Genomic DNA, 15,918 nt, shown 5'->3' with positions numbered 1-15,918 from the left:
CTGGTGGTCTTTCCGCTGAGCGGCCCCTCCTCGTCAAGCGCCACCGCCCCGACCCTGGTGCCAGGGGAGCGCAGCCCGTCCCAGAACAGACCGACACAAGTGGGTTTCACTGTTTATTTAGGACAAACCCCCGCTTCTGTGGTCTCTCCAGTCAGAAGTTCCTAGGACAAAAGGACAGCATTAGAGCCGCGTTCCTGGAAAGGCCGGGCCTCTGCGCCCGCACGCAGCCCTGACTTACTTGGAGACGATGCCGTCGGCCTTGGCCAGTCGGAGGATGGAGTCGTCGGACTCGCCCTGGAAGAAGCAGGGCCGGCTGTCTCCTCTGCCCCCGCGGCGGCCCAGCTCGGCCCGCTCGACCTCGGCCTCCCCTCTGACCGCCCGGCGAGGGAGGGGGTCCTCTAGGGGCCAGAGTGGCCCTTCCCCAGCCCCCAACCCCCGCCGCACCCCAGGAAGGCCGGCGGCCGCACGTGGACCCCGCGGGCTCTCAGCGCCGCCGAGCGACGCACTCACCATCCGGCGGATGGCCCCGCAGATCGCGTAGGTCTTGAACTGGCCGTTGAACCTGCCCGTCACCTTGTCGACCTGCAAGTCGGCGCCGGCTGTCACGGAGACGGCCGGGCGGTCCCGCCCCACACCGCGGCCCCCGGGATGACCGACCCCGCGGGCCGCCCTGGGAGCGTCCTCCCGGCAGGGACTGGCCCTCCGCCGCCCGGCTCACCTCGGCCACGTTCATCTGGATGGACGCGTGGTCCTTGGCGCCGATGATGCGGTTGCTGGCGGAGCTGCGGGCGATGGGGGGCGCGGTGAGCGGCGGGGCGGGGGGGGGCGGGAGCCGGGGTAGGGGGAGCCGCAGGGGCGGCGGGATTCGGGGCGGCGGGATTCGGGGCGGCGGGAGCCGCAGGGTCGGGGGGAGCCGGGGCGGAGGTCGCTCACCATTTCCGCGGCACGTACAGGTCCACGAACTCGCCGGCGTCGTTCTGCATGGCGAGGGCGAGCCTGCGGGAGCCCGCGGCGCCGTGAGGCCGGGCCGTGTCCCCTCCCCGCGCCGCGGCCCGGGTCTCCCACGCCCCCCGGGGCCCCCCGCGCGCCCCCGGCCCGGGTCTCCCACGCCCCCCGGGCCCCCGCGCGCCCCCGGCCCGGGTCTCCCGCCCCTCCCGCCCGGCCGCGCGACGCACTTGCTGGCGGCACCACGAGCGCGAGCGCAGAAAGGAAGCGCGGCCTCCCCCGGCAGCAATATGGGGAGGCGGGGCGGGGCCTCGGGGAGTGCTTCCGGGTCCCGACGCGCCGCGCGCGGCCGGCCTGTCGGGTGTACTTCCGCTTCCGGCGGAGGGGGCGGGGCCTCCGTGCGCGGGGCGGCGGGGCGGGGCGTGCAGCAGCGACGTGGCCGTTGGCCGGCGGAAGTGGCCGCGGCCCCGGCGCGCTGGGACCCCAAGGGCGTGTGGGCAGGCGGCGGCGGGCGCGGCGCGGACGGGCCGGGCCGGGTCCCCTCTGCGGCGGGTGCGGGCGTCCCCCGCGGTCGGGAACGGAGGTCGGCGCCGGGAGGGGCGCCGCGAGGGTGGGGGCGGGGCAGCGCTGAGCCGGACGGACCGGTGCCCCGCAGCCCCCGGAGTGCGCGTGGCGGCCCCGCGGCTCCCGCCTCCGCCGCGGCGTTCTCGGCTCCGGCCCGTCGGGCCGCGCGCGCAGGGGCTGCGGGAGCTGAGCGCTGCGGGGCTTGTGCGCGCGCCCGCCTCGCCCTGCCCGGTCTCGGCTCCCGCGCCGCCCGCCTGGCCCGAGTCGCTGTCCGCGGGCGCCCAGGACACGCCGCCGGGCCAGCCCGCCGCACGCACCGTTTGCCCGCCTCACTCTGGGCCTGGCCGGAACGCGGGCGGCAGGGCCGTGCTGGGAGCAGGGCGTCTGCTGCCCCTTCCCCTGAGGTCCGGCTGAGGCCGCCCCCGCTGGGCGGTCACTCCGTGGGCCTGCGGGCCGCCCCACGCGTGCACGGACGTGACCTGCTCGTGGTCGGGGCTTCCCACGGCCGGCCGGGCTGCACGTGCGTCGGCGCGGCCTGGTCAGGGCGAGATTCTGTAGCCGCGAGGCGGGAGGCGGAGGCAGCTGGAGCCCAGAGCGCGGGAAGGGAGGCAGGTCTGCAGAGGGTCTCCTCGGAGCACGGGGCGCGGTAGAGAGCGGGGATACACCGCACTTGCGGTCCCACGATTGTCCGCCGGGCTGCCGAGTCCACACCGGGGCAGAGATCTGTCTGTTCAACAAACGGTGAAACGGGAAATCGGGACATCCACGTGCAAGAGAATGAAGCCGGGCCCTGCCTCACCCCGATACAAAATTAAAGTGGATCAAGGGCCCAAAACTATAAAATTCTTCGAAGAAAACGTAGAACACAAGCTTCATGGTATTGGACTTGGTGATTTTGATAGGAGACCAAAGGCATGGACAAAAACGAGACAGATGGCAGCCCGTGAAAATTCTTAAAATTTGCACATCAAAAAACAAGATCAATGAAGTAAAAAGGCAACCCACAGAGTGGGAGGAAATATTGCACATTATACTTCTGATAAGGGATCAATATCCAGAATAGAGAACAAGAACGGAACAGAAGAGCCAGCGACCCGAATCAAAAGTAGACATTTCTCCAAAGAAGATGTGCAAACAGCCAGGAAGCTGTTGCTTCCACAGCGGGCGAGTGTGGCTCCACCTCACTGACGAGGGAGACACAGACCGAGACCCCAATGAGATTGCACTTCACACCCGTTAGGAGGGCAACAACAGAGACAACTGTTGGCATGGGTGTGGAGAAACCGGAACGCTTGACCCTTGGTGGTAGAAATACAACGTCTGCAGCCATCGTGGGGTACCATGGTGGCTCCTCAATTAAAAGGAATTACCAGATGATCAGCAAGTCCACTGTTGAGTGTATACACGGAAGAAGCGAGATCTCAAAGGGATGTTTGTACACCTGTTCACGGCAGTGCCACTCAGGAGTCAGAAGTAACCCCTGTGCCCACTGGCCTATGAGCACATGCACCAGTGTGGTCTTCATGTACAAGGGAGTGTTACTGTGCCTTAAAAAGGAAGAAAGTCATGACACATGCATATAGTGAAACCTTGCGGACATTTCACGGAGTGGAATGCGCCAGTCACAGGAAGACAAATCCTGCTCAGTCACACTTTCTGGAGGTGCTTGGAGTCCTCAGAACTGGAGAGGAGGGTGGTGGAGGCCGGTGTCTGCGGAAGGGGAACTAGGTTATGTTTAATGGGGACAGAGTTTCGGTTCTGCAAAATGAAGAGTCCTGGAGAGGGACAACAGGGATGGTGGCGCGTCCCTGATGTATTCAGTACCACTGAGCAGTACCCGTAAACGGTTAACACGGCAGATTTTTTGTTACTTGTGTTTTATTTTAAAGATTTTATTTTTAAGTAATCTCTGTACCCAACGTGGGACTCAAACCCACAACCCCAAGGTCAAGAGTCTCCCTCCACCAGCTGAGCCAGTTGGGTGCCTCATGTTTATTGTTAACACAATTTTTAAAAAAAAAAGACTGTAGGACACAAACAGGTATACACACTCCTTTCCACTTTCCACTAGGGCAGAGTCCCAAGGCCTAGTTCTTATTTTTTTTTTTTAAGATTTTTTTTTATTTGACAGAGATCACAAGTAGGCAGAGAGGCAGGCAGAGAGAGAGGAGGAAGCAGGCTCCCCGCTGAGCAGAGAGCCCGATGCGGGACTCGATCCCAGGACCCTGGAATCATGACCTGAGCCGAAGGCAGGTGGGCTTTAACCCACTGAGCCACCCAGGCACCCCCCCAAGACCAAGTTCTTCAAGGGGAAATTCTGTGCCCCGTGACATCTGGATGCGCCCTTCTCTTAAGAAACCGTGCTGTCTGAAGTCCCAGGTCCCCCCTTGGAGCACGTGGTCCCTGAAGGGAGCCAGGTAGGCCTCTCACCAGTAGGGCCGGCAGATATCAAGAGCCTCTGTTAGGGGTAGCCTCACGGCACCTGCACTGTCCCCAGCAGCCACTGTGGGGCGTCCAAGAGCTGTGCCTAGCACTGCCAGCAGCTGTGGGAGAGGCCCTAGACCAGAGGTTCACCTGTCTGTCCCCAGCCCACTTCCAGGCTGGCTAAAGGGGGCTGAGCCACCTCCCTCAGCCCCCTCGCCTCTTGCCCATGGGGTAAATTGTTCACTAAGCTTCCTGTGGGGTCTTCCAGGTTGGGGAAGGGCCAGAGGTCAGGAAGTACAAAGGTGGGGAGGCGAGCAGGAGGACCTGGCACCTGAGGACACTGTCAGGCTCAGCCCCTTTAGTAGGCCCAGGGCAGCCCCCAGGAGCGGCAGCTGTTGTGCAGGTGGTGCCGGTCAGGGTTCCTGTGCCCGCCTGTGTCTGCTCAGAATGTGTGCCTGTTCCTGCCCCCACTCCGGTCACCTCGACCATCAGTACCACATCAGGATCACAAGCTGAGTGTGTACTGTTTCTCTGCCTCTTGACTGAGTAGCCTTGGACAAATTACTTAGCTGCCCTCTCCTGGCTGTGAAGCGGGGGCAACCGAAGTAAAGCTACCCACGGGGCTGGGGTCGTCTGCATTCAACGGACAAACACATGCCGTGCTCAGAATGCGTGTGGCACTCTGGAAGGCCTAGCACGCCAGCATGCACCAGCACCGGCACCATCACCGCCACCGTTGTCAGCACCACCACCTCCAGCATCGCAACCTCATCACTTCCACCACCACCGCCGTCCCCACCGTCACCACCACCATCATCATCATTGTTGTCGTTACCTTGTGGCTCCAGGTCATAGGACCAGATTTGAGTCCTGAGCAGGTGACAGGAAGCTGTACGGGGACCACCCCAGTCTCACACGGGTCCGCATTCAGGTTTTCCAGGCAGGTGATGGTGACCAGCAGCATCCGGTTGGTGTCTGTGTTTCCCCAGCACGCCCCGCAGGCCCACCGCAGACACGGGTCCACGAGGCCCTGCGATGTGGGGCAGTGCCACCTTCCGGAGGACCCTCCGCCTCCTCCTCCCACAGCAGCTGTTTCTGGGCCAGGCAGGTCCAGGCCAGCGTGAAATGCATTGTGTGTGGAAGGGAACCAGCCCCAAACCAGGAAACCCTCCTTCCGGGCCTGGAACGGCGGCCAGGGTGAGCGGCAGGTCAGGGCCGACCCGACCTGGCCAGGAGCTCCAGCCACCAGCCCTCCAGCCTGCCCTCCATTCTGTCCAGAGGAGGCCTGGTTCCCTTCCCTGGAGCTGTAGGGACAGGTGTGTGCAAGCTCGGGACCCACCAACCGCGCAGTCCGGCGGGCCCCCCAGCCTGGCTCTGGCCTGCCCTCTCATCCCAGACACGGGCAGTCACCGGCCCTCCCGGATCGGACTGAGGCTCACAGGAGGTCATGGCGGGCGCGCAGCCTCACCGTGAGGTCAACTTCGCTGTCCCGGGCCCCAGGGCCTCGGGCGTCCTTACTCAGACAGTCAGTGCTCCAGGGAGCCTGGGAGGGCCGGGCCAGCTCCCCATTCTGCTTGATTTTACCTAATTTTATGATCTCATTTTGTCACTTTTATTTTATTATTTCCCTATTTTTTACTTATGTCAGTTTATCTCAATATCTCACTTTATTTTGTCATTTTACTTCTGGATTGTTTTCATTGGGATGTAACCCACATGTAAAAAGCACGAACACGGGTCTGGAGTGTTCCAGCCCCTGGGTGTTTGCACCTGTGCACGCCTAAGGCATAGCCTTCTGATGACCATGCGTCCTGGGGCAGGGTCTTGGTGGGCCAGCCCCCTTCCCCACCAGACTCCCAGGAGGTTCCTGCTGGCCCCTTCCCAGGATGTGGCTGGAGGCACCCCGGAGGGCCAGCTGACGCAGGGCAGCCACCAGTGGGGGGGACACTGAGCTCGGAGTCCCCCAAAACTGTCCCATCTTCTGGCCCCACCCCTCCCGCGGGGCTGGGTACAGAGGACTAAGCCAGGTGACAGGAAAGGCGGCACTTCCATCCCAAGCACACACAAAGCGTCCAGCTGGCTGGTCGCAGCGCACCCGGAGGGTTTGCCAGGCTGGCCGGGAGCCCACGTGTTCCAGCCTGACCGCGCGGGCTTTCAGGTTCCGTGGAGAACACTGCGGAGCACAGGCAGCAAAGCCCGCTGGGGCAGAGGCCGGGGTCTGAGCCCAAGCTGACCTCTGACCCCAGGCACAGACCGAGCCCCTGTGCAGGTGCCCCCCTCTCGAGGGAAGGCAGCACAGGAATGAGGGGAGGACCTGCGGGACCTGGGAACAGCCTGTGTTCCAGCACCTGCCCCTGCTCCTGGCCCTTCTCCCTCTGAGCCTGTTCCCCCTCAGGAGGTGCAGCCATCCTCCAGTTCCACGGGTGGAGGCCAGGCTTCCCCAGGAAGGGGTGGGGAGGGAAGCGAAGCTGGCACCACGTTGCACCTTGGGGGCTCCGACTCGGGGACATGGGGCACCCCTGCACCCACCCTTTTGCTGCTGCTCCCCCTGTTGGAAACGGGTTGGGGGCTCCCTGCCTGCCCACCTGTCTGGGAGGTGACCCCGCAGCAGGGCAGGCTCGGGCAACGGGCACGTCAGCAGGCGGCCGCCGGCACCAGGCTCCACAGCGGTGGCCGCAGGGGCCGGCCAGACAGCCGTGCGGAGGGAGCTCACCGCCTGGCATTTCCAGCGCCTGTGAACTGCGGCCTGAGAGGGGCCGCCTCCTGGGGAGGGTCCAGACCGCTGGCCTAGCACCTGTCAAGGCACCGCAGAGGCCCTGTGGCAGCCCGGAGAGGAGGACAGTTGTGAGCCCATTTCACGGACGGGGAAATAGAGGCCAAGTGCGAGGAGGTGCCCTCCCTCCAGAGGCTCCCAGCTGGGGCGCGGCGGGCGGAGGCGTGAGGTAAACAAACGCCGGGACCGCCGGCCTCTGTGCTGGAGAGAGGCGTGAACCTGGAGGTCTGAGCGGGGGCACCCGCAGGCTTGCACCCCGGTGACGCCCACTGTGGGCCTGGGATGGCCTACGCAGGTAGGTGGCCCGGGTCCCCAGCCGCAGGCGCTAACAGGGCCTCCTCCCTGGGCCCAGCCACTGCCAGCTGGGCACGTCAGCAGCTGCTGAAACATGCCCAGAGGCAAAGGTGTGTCTGGCCTCAAAAGCCAGGGTGGGAAGTGACGCATCCAAATTCCTGTCCCAGGTACGTGGGCCTGGCCCAGGCTTGTCTCCTGTGGGTAGCTTCGTCCCCTTCCCCCAGCCCAGCGCTGCAGGCACTCTGGGCTCCTGAATTTCTGGGGGGTCCAGCACCGCCCTTCACTGGCCATGACCTTTGCAAGTAGCTATGGGAAGGCGGTGGGGCGGTGCTCCTGGGCAAGGCCAGGCGCTGGGCCCTGCAGTTTGCAAGACACATGGTCCCCACCCCCAGGGAGCTGCTGACCCGAGGAAGAGGCCCAGGACAGCAGCTCTCACCGGGGTGATTCCCCCAGGAACCATGCCAAGGTCGTCACGGGGAAGAGAGGCGTTCACTGGCCACTAGCGGGTGGAGGTCAGGGGCACTGCCTCCCAGCCCAGTGCCCAGGACGACCCCTCAGGGAGGTGTCGAACCCAGAATGCCTAGTCTGGGGTTTTGAAGGGTGGTCAGGGAAGGCCTCTCTGAGGAAGGGCCATGGCCACACAGCAACCAGCCCCGAGGGTCCTCCTGGTGCCCCGGCAGGGAGGAGGGAGGACTGAGCCACAGGCCGGGCTGGGGGCAGGGCTAGGTGCAGGCCCGGGGAATTCCAGAAGGCTTCTCAGCTCCCTGCCTCCTCAGACACATTCCTCCCCGGGGTGGGCAGGAGACTGGCTCCGTGCATTCCTGGTGGAGCTCGGCAGATGGAGGAGCGAGCCAGAGAGGCACAGGCCCTGCCCCCTCAGCTCCCGGGGGCCTCGGCCCCGTTGCCAGGACTCAGGTGGGCCTTGGCTGGCGAGCCTGTGGGCACAGGACCTGACCGGCAAACCGTCCAGGTGGGGAAGGAGCACCTTGCAGATCAGGTCAGGTCTGAACAGCGTGGCGTGCTCAGCAGGACCAGAGCCGCAACGGGCCAGGCCACACACGGCCTCTCCGATGGCCGGTGCCCCCCTGTAAAATGGGGTTTTGGTGACAACAGTGAGGCAGGAAAACAACCAGCCCCATTTACACAGGAGTCCAGGGAGGCCATGCCCCTGACCTCAGTGCACACGGGCCGGCCCAGGCTCCCAGCCTGCCCTGTCCCCGCTGCCCCTGGCAGTTCAGAGAGGCGGCCCAGGTGAGACCAGGCGTGGGGCCCAGACCGCTTTCCAGAAGGAGACTGGACTCCTGATGGCCCCAGCGGCCTGGCGGGAGCCGGGAGGTCTCCTGTGTTTACACTCCCGCAGAGGAGCCGCAAGACGCATGTTTGTAAATGTTGGAGCCCGAGGCAGACAGGGGCCTGGAGCGGAGCCCAGCCACTCCTCGGCCCGGTGGGGATGGCCCCAGGTGATCCCCGAGCGGCTCTCAACAGTGCCCCCCCTCTGCCCCACCAGCAGGCCCTGTCCGGGTGGGCACCTCCGTGCCTCGCCTGCCAGTCTGGCGTTCACGAGCTCCCCTACCATGACCCAGGGCGACCCTCGATGGACCGCGTCACCGGTGACCCTCACGGGGCTTCCTGTCTGCCCCCTGCCCCGGCTCAGGCCTGCTGGGGGACGTGCAGGGGTGAGGCTGGGAGCTCAGGGCTCATTTCACAGTCCAGCCTTTGGGCCACGAGTGGCAGGCCCCCTGCACAGCGACCAGGGCCTGCACTGTGAGACCCGCGGGGCACTCAGTGGGGACGGGGGTGGGGGCAGTGCATGACTCAGGGTCTCCACAGACATGACCCAGTGGCATCTCACGCTCAGGCTGAGTCAGTCCGCTCTTGAGGGTTGGGGGTTCACCACAGCCCTAAACACAGGCGCACGTCTCACCAGAAGCTGAGACCAGCTGGTGTGCATGGGCAGGCCACATGTGGGGGTCGGTCCGTGTGCACCGTGATGTGTCTCTGCCGCCGCCATCTCTACCTGAGGCCTGACGGGCACCCATTCCTGCCTCCGCGGTGCCTCTGGGACGCCCACCCAGCCTCCACGATGAGAAAGGCCAGTGGCCGAGCCGTGCCCCAAGCCCTTTCCTGGTCCCTTGGGCGGCCTCCTCGAAGAGCCGTGTCCCAGGACACAACCATGTTGCAGCGGCCGACGGCCTCGGTGCTTTCCAGGCTGACCCGCTTCCCCCGGCGCACTGGCCTCACCGCATCCCCTGCTCGCCCACGCACGGACCCACGGCACTGCTGGACATGTGCCTCCGCCTCTCCCGCTGACGTCCCCACAGCCGAAGGACAGGGTCCCCTGGTGACGCGGGGCTTCGTCTGGAAGGAGGCCACCCCAGGCCACGAGGGGCTGCGGCCGCAGAGCAGGGACACCGCCGTGGACCTCGGGCCGCTCTGGCAGGGCCGGGACCTCATCGGCCTGCCTACCATGTGGCCACCAGGCCAGGGGAAGGCAGCAGCCCGGGGTCTGCCTCCTGCTCCACATGGGGCCCCGGACACAAGATAAATCACCAGATAATGAAATGAGGTCATGAATTGAAGCAGCTGAGTGGACAAAGGAAGACTATGCCACAGACAGGGGCCTGGGGGCCGTCCGTGGTCTGGGGTGCACGGAGAGCGGGGGAGGGAGCCGCGTCACCACAGCAGCGCCGTGGAGGGGGCGTTGTGAGGCTGGAGTGCCGGGGGACAAGGTGCAGCCTCTCAGCCGAGGGAGGCAGGCAGCGGTGGACCCTGTTTCTCAGTGGTGGTGGCGGGGCAGATGGGTCTCAGCCCCCGGGTGGCATCCAGGCCAGGGCTCCCCATGGAAATGACTCAGACTCCAGCCAGCCCAGTCTGAACCGCAGCAGGAGAGACGGGGCAGGGGCTGCCCGGCGCCTCCCGCCGACACACAGGTCCCCAGCCAGCCTCGGGCTGCGTCCCCTTCAGAGCGCATCCCACAGGGACGGCTTTCCACACCGCGGTGTGTGCCTCTCCGGCCCCTTCCTGGCTCCCTTCCTCCCCAAGCCTCAGTTTCCCTTCTGGGAAACAGAACAGTGATTCCCAGCAGCTGAGCAGCTGCTTGTAAGGTACAGGCACGTGGGGGGCCCGGGGGCCCCCACAGCGTTCTCAGGAAATCTGGCTGAGAAAGCGACTTGGGGGAGGCACAGAGGGTCGTCCAGCCCAACCCCGAAGTACAGTCACTGTGGGTCCCCACCTCACTCTGCTCCCCTGGACCGTGGGGGAGGCAAGAGCCCCTGCCTTGCACAGCTGGCCCGGCGAAGGGCCGCACCCAAACACATAGTGGGGGCCATTAGCACTTGTCTCCCTCTGCCCGTGGCCCAGGCCTCCCTTGGTGGTAGCGTGGGGGTGCTGGTGGGTAGACTACGGGTGGGCAAGCACGTGGGGGGCACAAGGCGGACATCATCCCCACCTGCAGTGTCCTGGGGCTACGTGGTGCGGCTCAGAGCCGGGGAAGGGGTCTGTCAGCTCAGGCCTCGGGGAGCCCGGTCCTTGCCAGTCACCCTGCTTCCCGGCCCAGCCACGAGCACTGCTGGAACCCTGTGAACACAGCTTCATGGCAGGGGTGGCCCTGTCACCCCTCTGAGGCCAGACATGGGGCCGGGGGTGCCCCAGGACTGCCCGAGAGGCTGAGCGGGGAAGAACTAGGGCGTCGGGCAGGAAGGACAGGAGCAGAGAGAGAAGCCTGAGAGCAAGACAACCCCGAGAGGGAGAGTCAGCAAAGACCGAGGGTCCGCAGAGAAGGAAGGGGGAGGGGAGGGAGGCCCTGGGTCCTGGGTCCGGGCAGGGCCAGGCCAGGCCGAGGAGGAGGAGACCTGGTGGGGGCTGTCTGCCGGGCTGGTCCGGCCCAGAGCAGGGCTGCAGGGCAGCGAGGGACCGCACCTGCTGGGCACTGGTGTGGCTCATGCGATGCCCGGAGGGCTGGCTGACCTGCATGGCCCCCACCCCCCGCGGCAGACCCAGCAGGATTCAGGGGAGTCTGCTCGTGCCGCCAGGACCAGACGCCATGGGGAGCTGCAGTTGGACCCCTTCATCACAGGACCCCCAACCAGAGGTCCCAAAGCTGGCAAGGGGGTCCAGGCTAATCTGGCTCCTTTCTACGGACCGTGGGCCCCAGAGGCTGGGTCTGGGCGCTGCTGGAGGCACTCTGGACGGTCGACCTGGCAGCCCGGGCCCTGCCCTTCCCGGGGGATCAGATTCCTCCTGCGCTGAGGACTCCTGGCCATATAAGGCCGTCTGTGGGCACCTCCTGGGGAAGCTGCGGAGCCCGCAGCCCTGCCCGCCCCCCGTGGGAGCCCGAACTTGGCCAGGTGCCCAAGGATGGAGGCGGGGAAGGGGCGTGCTGGCGCCCGATCCTGTGTGTGCGGGAGGACAGCTGGGGCCGCAGGCCTGGGGTCCCACCGGACGGGCTCCCCTCTGTGCTCAGCCCCTTGAGCCCCTTACCTGTCCTCGCCACCCTCCGGGGCTCCCCAGTCTGAGGTGTGAGGAAGGGAGATGACGGAGTCTGTCTCGCACCCCAGCCAGCGCCCGGAGGGGCCCCCTCAAGAAAGGTGTGGGGGGCGGGGGCGTCTGAGAGCAGCTTCACTGTGGACCAGGACCTTCCTTTGCTCTCCCAGACGCACGGATGCTGGAGGAGCCGAGTCTGTGCCCTGCCCGTCCCGCCCCACAAACCCCTCCAGGCTGCGGCCCAAGGGCTGTTGCTGGAGCTTCTCCCTGAGGCCCAGAGAGGGGCTTCTGGTGGAGGGGACAAGGGTGCCACTCTCCTGCCATGCCCCTGCAGGGGCCGCTTCTGGCTCGCAGACCCTGGCCTTGGACGGGATGCAGGATGGGGACAGGAAGGGGGTCGTTGGGGCAGAGCAATGAGGGGTTCTTCCTGGGGGCCTGAGCCTTTCTCAGAATCGCTCCCCAAGTCGCCGGGCCCTCCACAGCCTGGCTGGCCTGGGGGAGGCAAACCCAAGAGGCTGGTCCTCGGTGCAGGGGCCAGGCCCGGAGCCACTGCTCAGCCAACGAGGCAGGACACAGCTGAGATTTAACTTAACAGAATGAGTAAGTCCAAGAGGTCAGCCCGGGAATCAACGCCCGCTGACTCTGGGGGGTCCAGACCCCAGGCAGGCAGGGAGGGAGGGGCCGGACAAAGAGCAGGGTCACTCTTGTGATCCAGGTGGAGGTGACAAGGTCAAGGCGCCCTGAGACGGGCGGGAGCAAGGACGACTGGACAGAGGGGACCTGCTGCACGGGGCCTGGCGGGCACCTGCTGCACGGGGCCTGGCGGGCTGCGGCTCCACGGGGCCTGGTGGGCTGCGGTGACTGGCTCTTATCCTGAGCTGAGTGGAAGCCCCTGGGTTGGGTGGGGCGGGGGGCGGGGCGGGGCCACCTGCAGCTGCTCCAGCCCAGAGAAGCTCCTTCCAGCGCACGGCGCACTCACAAGGCCCTGTGGCTCGAAGTCATTCGGGAAGGGGTCCCTCCCTTCATCTGAAGCCGTGGAGGCTGCAGTAGGGGCCACCCAGGCTGGACCCCAGGCTGGACACCCAGGCTGGACACCCAGGCTGGACCCCAGGCTGGACCCCAGACCATGAGCCCCGGTCCAGGGTCCCCGCACATCCGTGCTACTCTCGTGGCATCCTCGGAGTCATGTGGCCCTGTACTCCCGAGCACCCCGGGGTCATGCGCCTTTATAGCCAGTCCGCCTGCCCCAGGCACCAAGTGGGAGGAAGGCAAGCCCAGCTGGGAAAGGAGCTTTGGGAACCCTCCTGGGAGAGCCCAGGATTGGGGGGACCGGCCAGCCCTGGTCTCCTGTGGCCCCTGGCCACACCTAAGCCTGCCTATGCTCCATCCTGTGGGCAAGTCCTCCTCCCACCATCAGGATGCCCACAGGTCAGGCCTGCAGGGGATCATGGCCTGGGAGCTGGGCACAGAGCAGGCAGACAGGGAAACTCCTGGGGTTCTGGGTTCAGAAGGCTCCCAGAGTAGGGACCTTGGTTGGGCAGCTTATGGGTCAAAACCATCTGTTCCTGATGGGGGTCAACTCTGAGCCTAGCAGACTGTGAGTTTCCCAGAACCACATGCCCTTGAAGCCAGGGAGAGCCCCGTGATGGCCCGCCAGGGCTGTAGTCAGGGAGGAAAAAGTACCACACTCCTTCCAGAGCAACAAGGGGCCGACTCTGGGCCCCCTCCTCATGCAGGAATGCTGGAGCTCTCACCCGGCCCCATCCTTCTGAGGGCAACAGTCCTTGATGTGGGGCCGGGGGGGGGGGGACACGAGTGGTGGCGCAGGAGGTAAGGGGCGCTCCTAGCCTAAGGGAGGAGCCCAGCTGCTCTTCTGGGCCTCCCTCCAGCTCTCGGGCCCTGGCCCCCATTCCTGGAAGCCTGTCCTTTGCCCACTGGCAGCTCCTAAGCTCTGGGCCGGTCCCATGGTGGGCTGTACCCACGAAAGGCCACAGGAAGGCTGTGGGCTGAATAATGGCCAAGAGGGGACCAGGATTTCCCTCAGTCCTGCTGGGTTGATGACCTCCCGATGAGGCCGTCTCTCAGCGGCAAGTCTTCAGGGCGCCCAGCTGGTCTGTGTCTCCCTCCCACAGGACCGGGTTCTGCCGTGGTGGCTGACAGTGGCCACCAGACTCAGCTTGGTGCCTGCCCCTGCCCCCCCCCCAGTGTCTGGGGTACATGTTCTCACCAGCTGGGTTCCCTGGAAGGGCATCAGGGCAGCCTTCAGAAAGGGAGCAGCCCTCAGATATCCCAAAGCACAGAGCGAGCTACGCGGCAAGCCCTCTTCCTGCAGAGATGGGCTTCCCCAGTGGCAGAGCAGAGCCCTGTGGCCTCTCTAGGTGAGTGGGCGGCCCGCCGGAACCGCAGGGCCTCCTCCGCCTCACAGCTCTGCAGGGACACCACCCCGACGGGCGACTGCACAGCTTCTCCCCAGAGCGCAGGGCCGGGGGAGAGCTGGACCCTGGGGACGGTAGGTCGGGCACAGTGGTCTGTTACCGACTGGGCCGGCGGTGATGTGGGTGATGTGTGCGGAGCGAGTGGACACCCCGTACCCCCACTTTCCTGCCAGGCCGGCTTCCCCCGAGGTTATGGCTCAGGCTGTCAGAGTGCGGGTGCCCTGCCCCCCACACATCTGCCCTGGCGATGGTGCTGACTGGGAGGCTCCTGAGGACGCCTCCGCTGAGTGGGGAGCGGGGTAGGGGCTCAGGTGGGGGGTCGTCCTGAGGCCAAGCTTATCTGGCTCAGGGTGAGGGCGAGTGGGCCAGGGCCGGGAGTACCTCTTCCCCCTCCCCCACCGGTCTCCAACCTCCCATTTACCCTGAGGCTGGGTGGGGAGGGGCTCAGGTTTGGGGCCTCCCCTCTGGTGGTGGCCAGCGTCCGTCGTCCGTCCGTCCGTCCATCCGTCTGATAGGAGGAGGAAGACAGGCTGCTTCTGAGCCCCTCCCCGTGGCGCTCCTGCCTTTGATAACCTGCGCCGCACCTCCGCCCCACCCCCACCCAGGACCGAGGACAGAACGCTGGGCTGCCTGGTTGCCGGCCGGGCTGGGGGACCCTTCGTCAGGGACCAGTGTCCAAAAGGTACCCAGTTAAGTGTCAGGGAGAAAACGCGAGGCTGACCGCGCCGGTTCTCCTTCCTGACAGTCCTGGAGCGTTCAGCCTCGGTTTCCCCACTCGTAAGGAGGAAAAGGGGCCGGCTCGCCTGGGAGGCAGAGGAAGACATCAGTGAGTCCTTTGCGGGTGACTTGCCGGAAATGTGACATGGGAGGCCAGGGTAGAGGTGGGCACAGAGGGCCCCGCCCTCCCCTGCCCTGCCCGCCTGCCCGCCTGCCCGCAGAGGGCCCCTCCAAGAGGCCAGCGTGCGGCCCGACTGGGCCAGCATCTTCGTCCTCCCCGCTGCCCCCTCCCTGGGCACAGCAGCTGGCATGGGCACGGGGTGGGCACATTCTCCTGCCCACTTCGGTCCCCCCCACCCCAGCTGCTCCTGGGACAGCTGTCTGCCAGGAAGCCACTAGCCCCGGATTAACCCTTCCCGCACCAGGTGCCCTGGCTGACTTGGCACATACTCAGGCCACCCCTCCTCCCCTGGCCTGCTCTATGCCCTCAGAGGGCAGAGGCCTGGCCGTTAGGGGGCTCTGCCAGCTGCCCCCCACCCAGGGATGCTGGGAAACTGGCCAGAGAGGAGGGTGGAAAGTGGGAGGGTCCCCAGCCTCCAGACCTCAGACCACCAGGACCCCCAGCTATCAAAGGGGTGCCAGGGTCCAGAGCACCGTGCGGTGATGTGCACAATGAGGTGATCTCTGGGCACAGGATGGGGGCAGGTCAAATTCCCATCTGGAAGCCCTGCCACTGCCCAGAGGTGGCTCTCCATCTGTCTCTTGCAAGGGGTCATGAATTAGCTCTTGAGCTGGCTTGTCTGCTTGGGGATTCCAGATGATTCCATGTCTCCCGCCCACCCTCTGGGCCAGCTCCTCCCCAACTCGAAACTTCTCCCACAAAGGCAGCCGCCTCTTTTTGCCCTCCCCCAGGTGGAAGAACTAAAAGAAAAGTTACAAAATCATGGAAGACTAGAGAGGAGGAGGGTGGTCATCCTCACTGCTATGTCCCAACTCCGAGGAGAAAGGGACACTCAGCTCCCTTGAGATACAGGATTTGGTGGCGGCCAGGGACACCCAGAAGGATGCGAATGATAAAGCACACTTCTGGGGCAGCTGCTGCCGCAGGACCCCCACCAGGACCAGCCGGCCACCACCCCAGACACTTATTCTACCCACCACCCAGGACTGTCCAGGGGGCCCCACGTGGGACATATGCACCCAGCTGGCCTGGCTCAGAGAATGGGGGGAAGCTGCCAGCCCAGCAGCTGCGCACCAGCCCCTCCCTGTGAGGCCGATTTGGGC

The 15,918-nt window shown here is 65.4% G+C and overlaps 1 protein-coding gene across 1 annotated transcript; it reads right to left on the bottom strand.

The window, feature by feature from the left end:
* Positions 1–100: 100 nt before the first annotated feature.
* On the bottom strand, positions 101–1,289 carry RPS21 (ribosomal protein S21). Its single transcript, XM_045070497.1, has 6 exons — positions 1,176–1,289; positions 934–996; positions 719–782; positions 511–582; positions 239–294; positions 101–161 (listed from the first exon to the last, which is right to left on the bottom strand). The coding sequence occupies exons 2-6, from the start codon at positions 981–983 to the stop codon at positions 152–154; spliced, it is 252 nt and encodes an 83-aa protein (XP_044926432.1). The 5' UTR covers positions 984–996; positions 1,176–1,289; the 3' UTR covers positions 101–151.
* Between the last annotated feature and the right edge of the window lie 14,629 nt (positions 1,290–15,918).

This window comes from Mustela putorius, unplaced genomic scaffold, assembly GCF_011764305.1.
Source record: "Mustela putorius furo isolate JIRA1106 unplaced genomic scaffold, ASM1176430v1.1 tig00003972_pilon_pilon_pilon, whole genome shotgun sequence".
Lineage (NCBI taxonomy): Eukaryota > Metazoa > Chordata > Mammalia > Carnivora > Mustelidae > Mustela > Mustela putorius.
The sequence above is the reverse complement of the archived record's forward strand: the minus strand, read 5'-3'. Positions and strand labels throughout refer to the sequence as shown.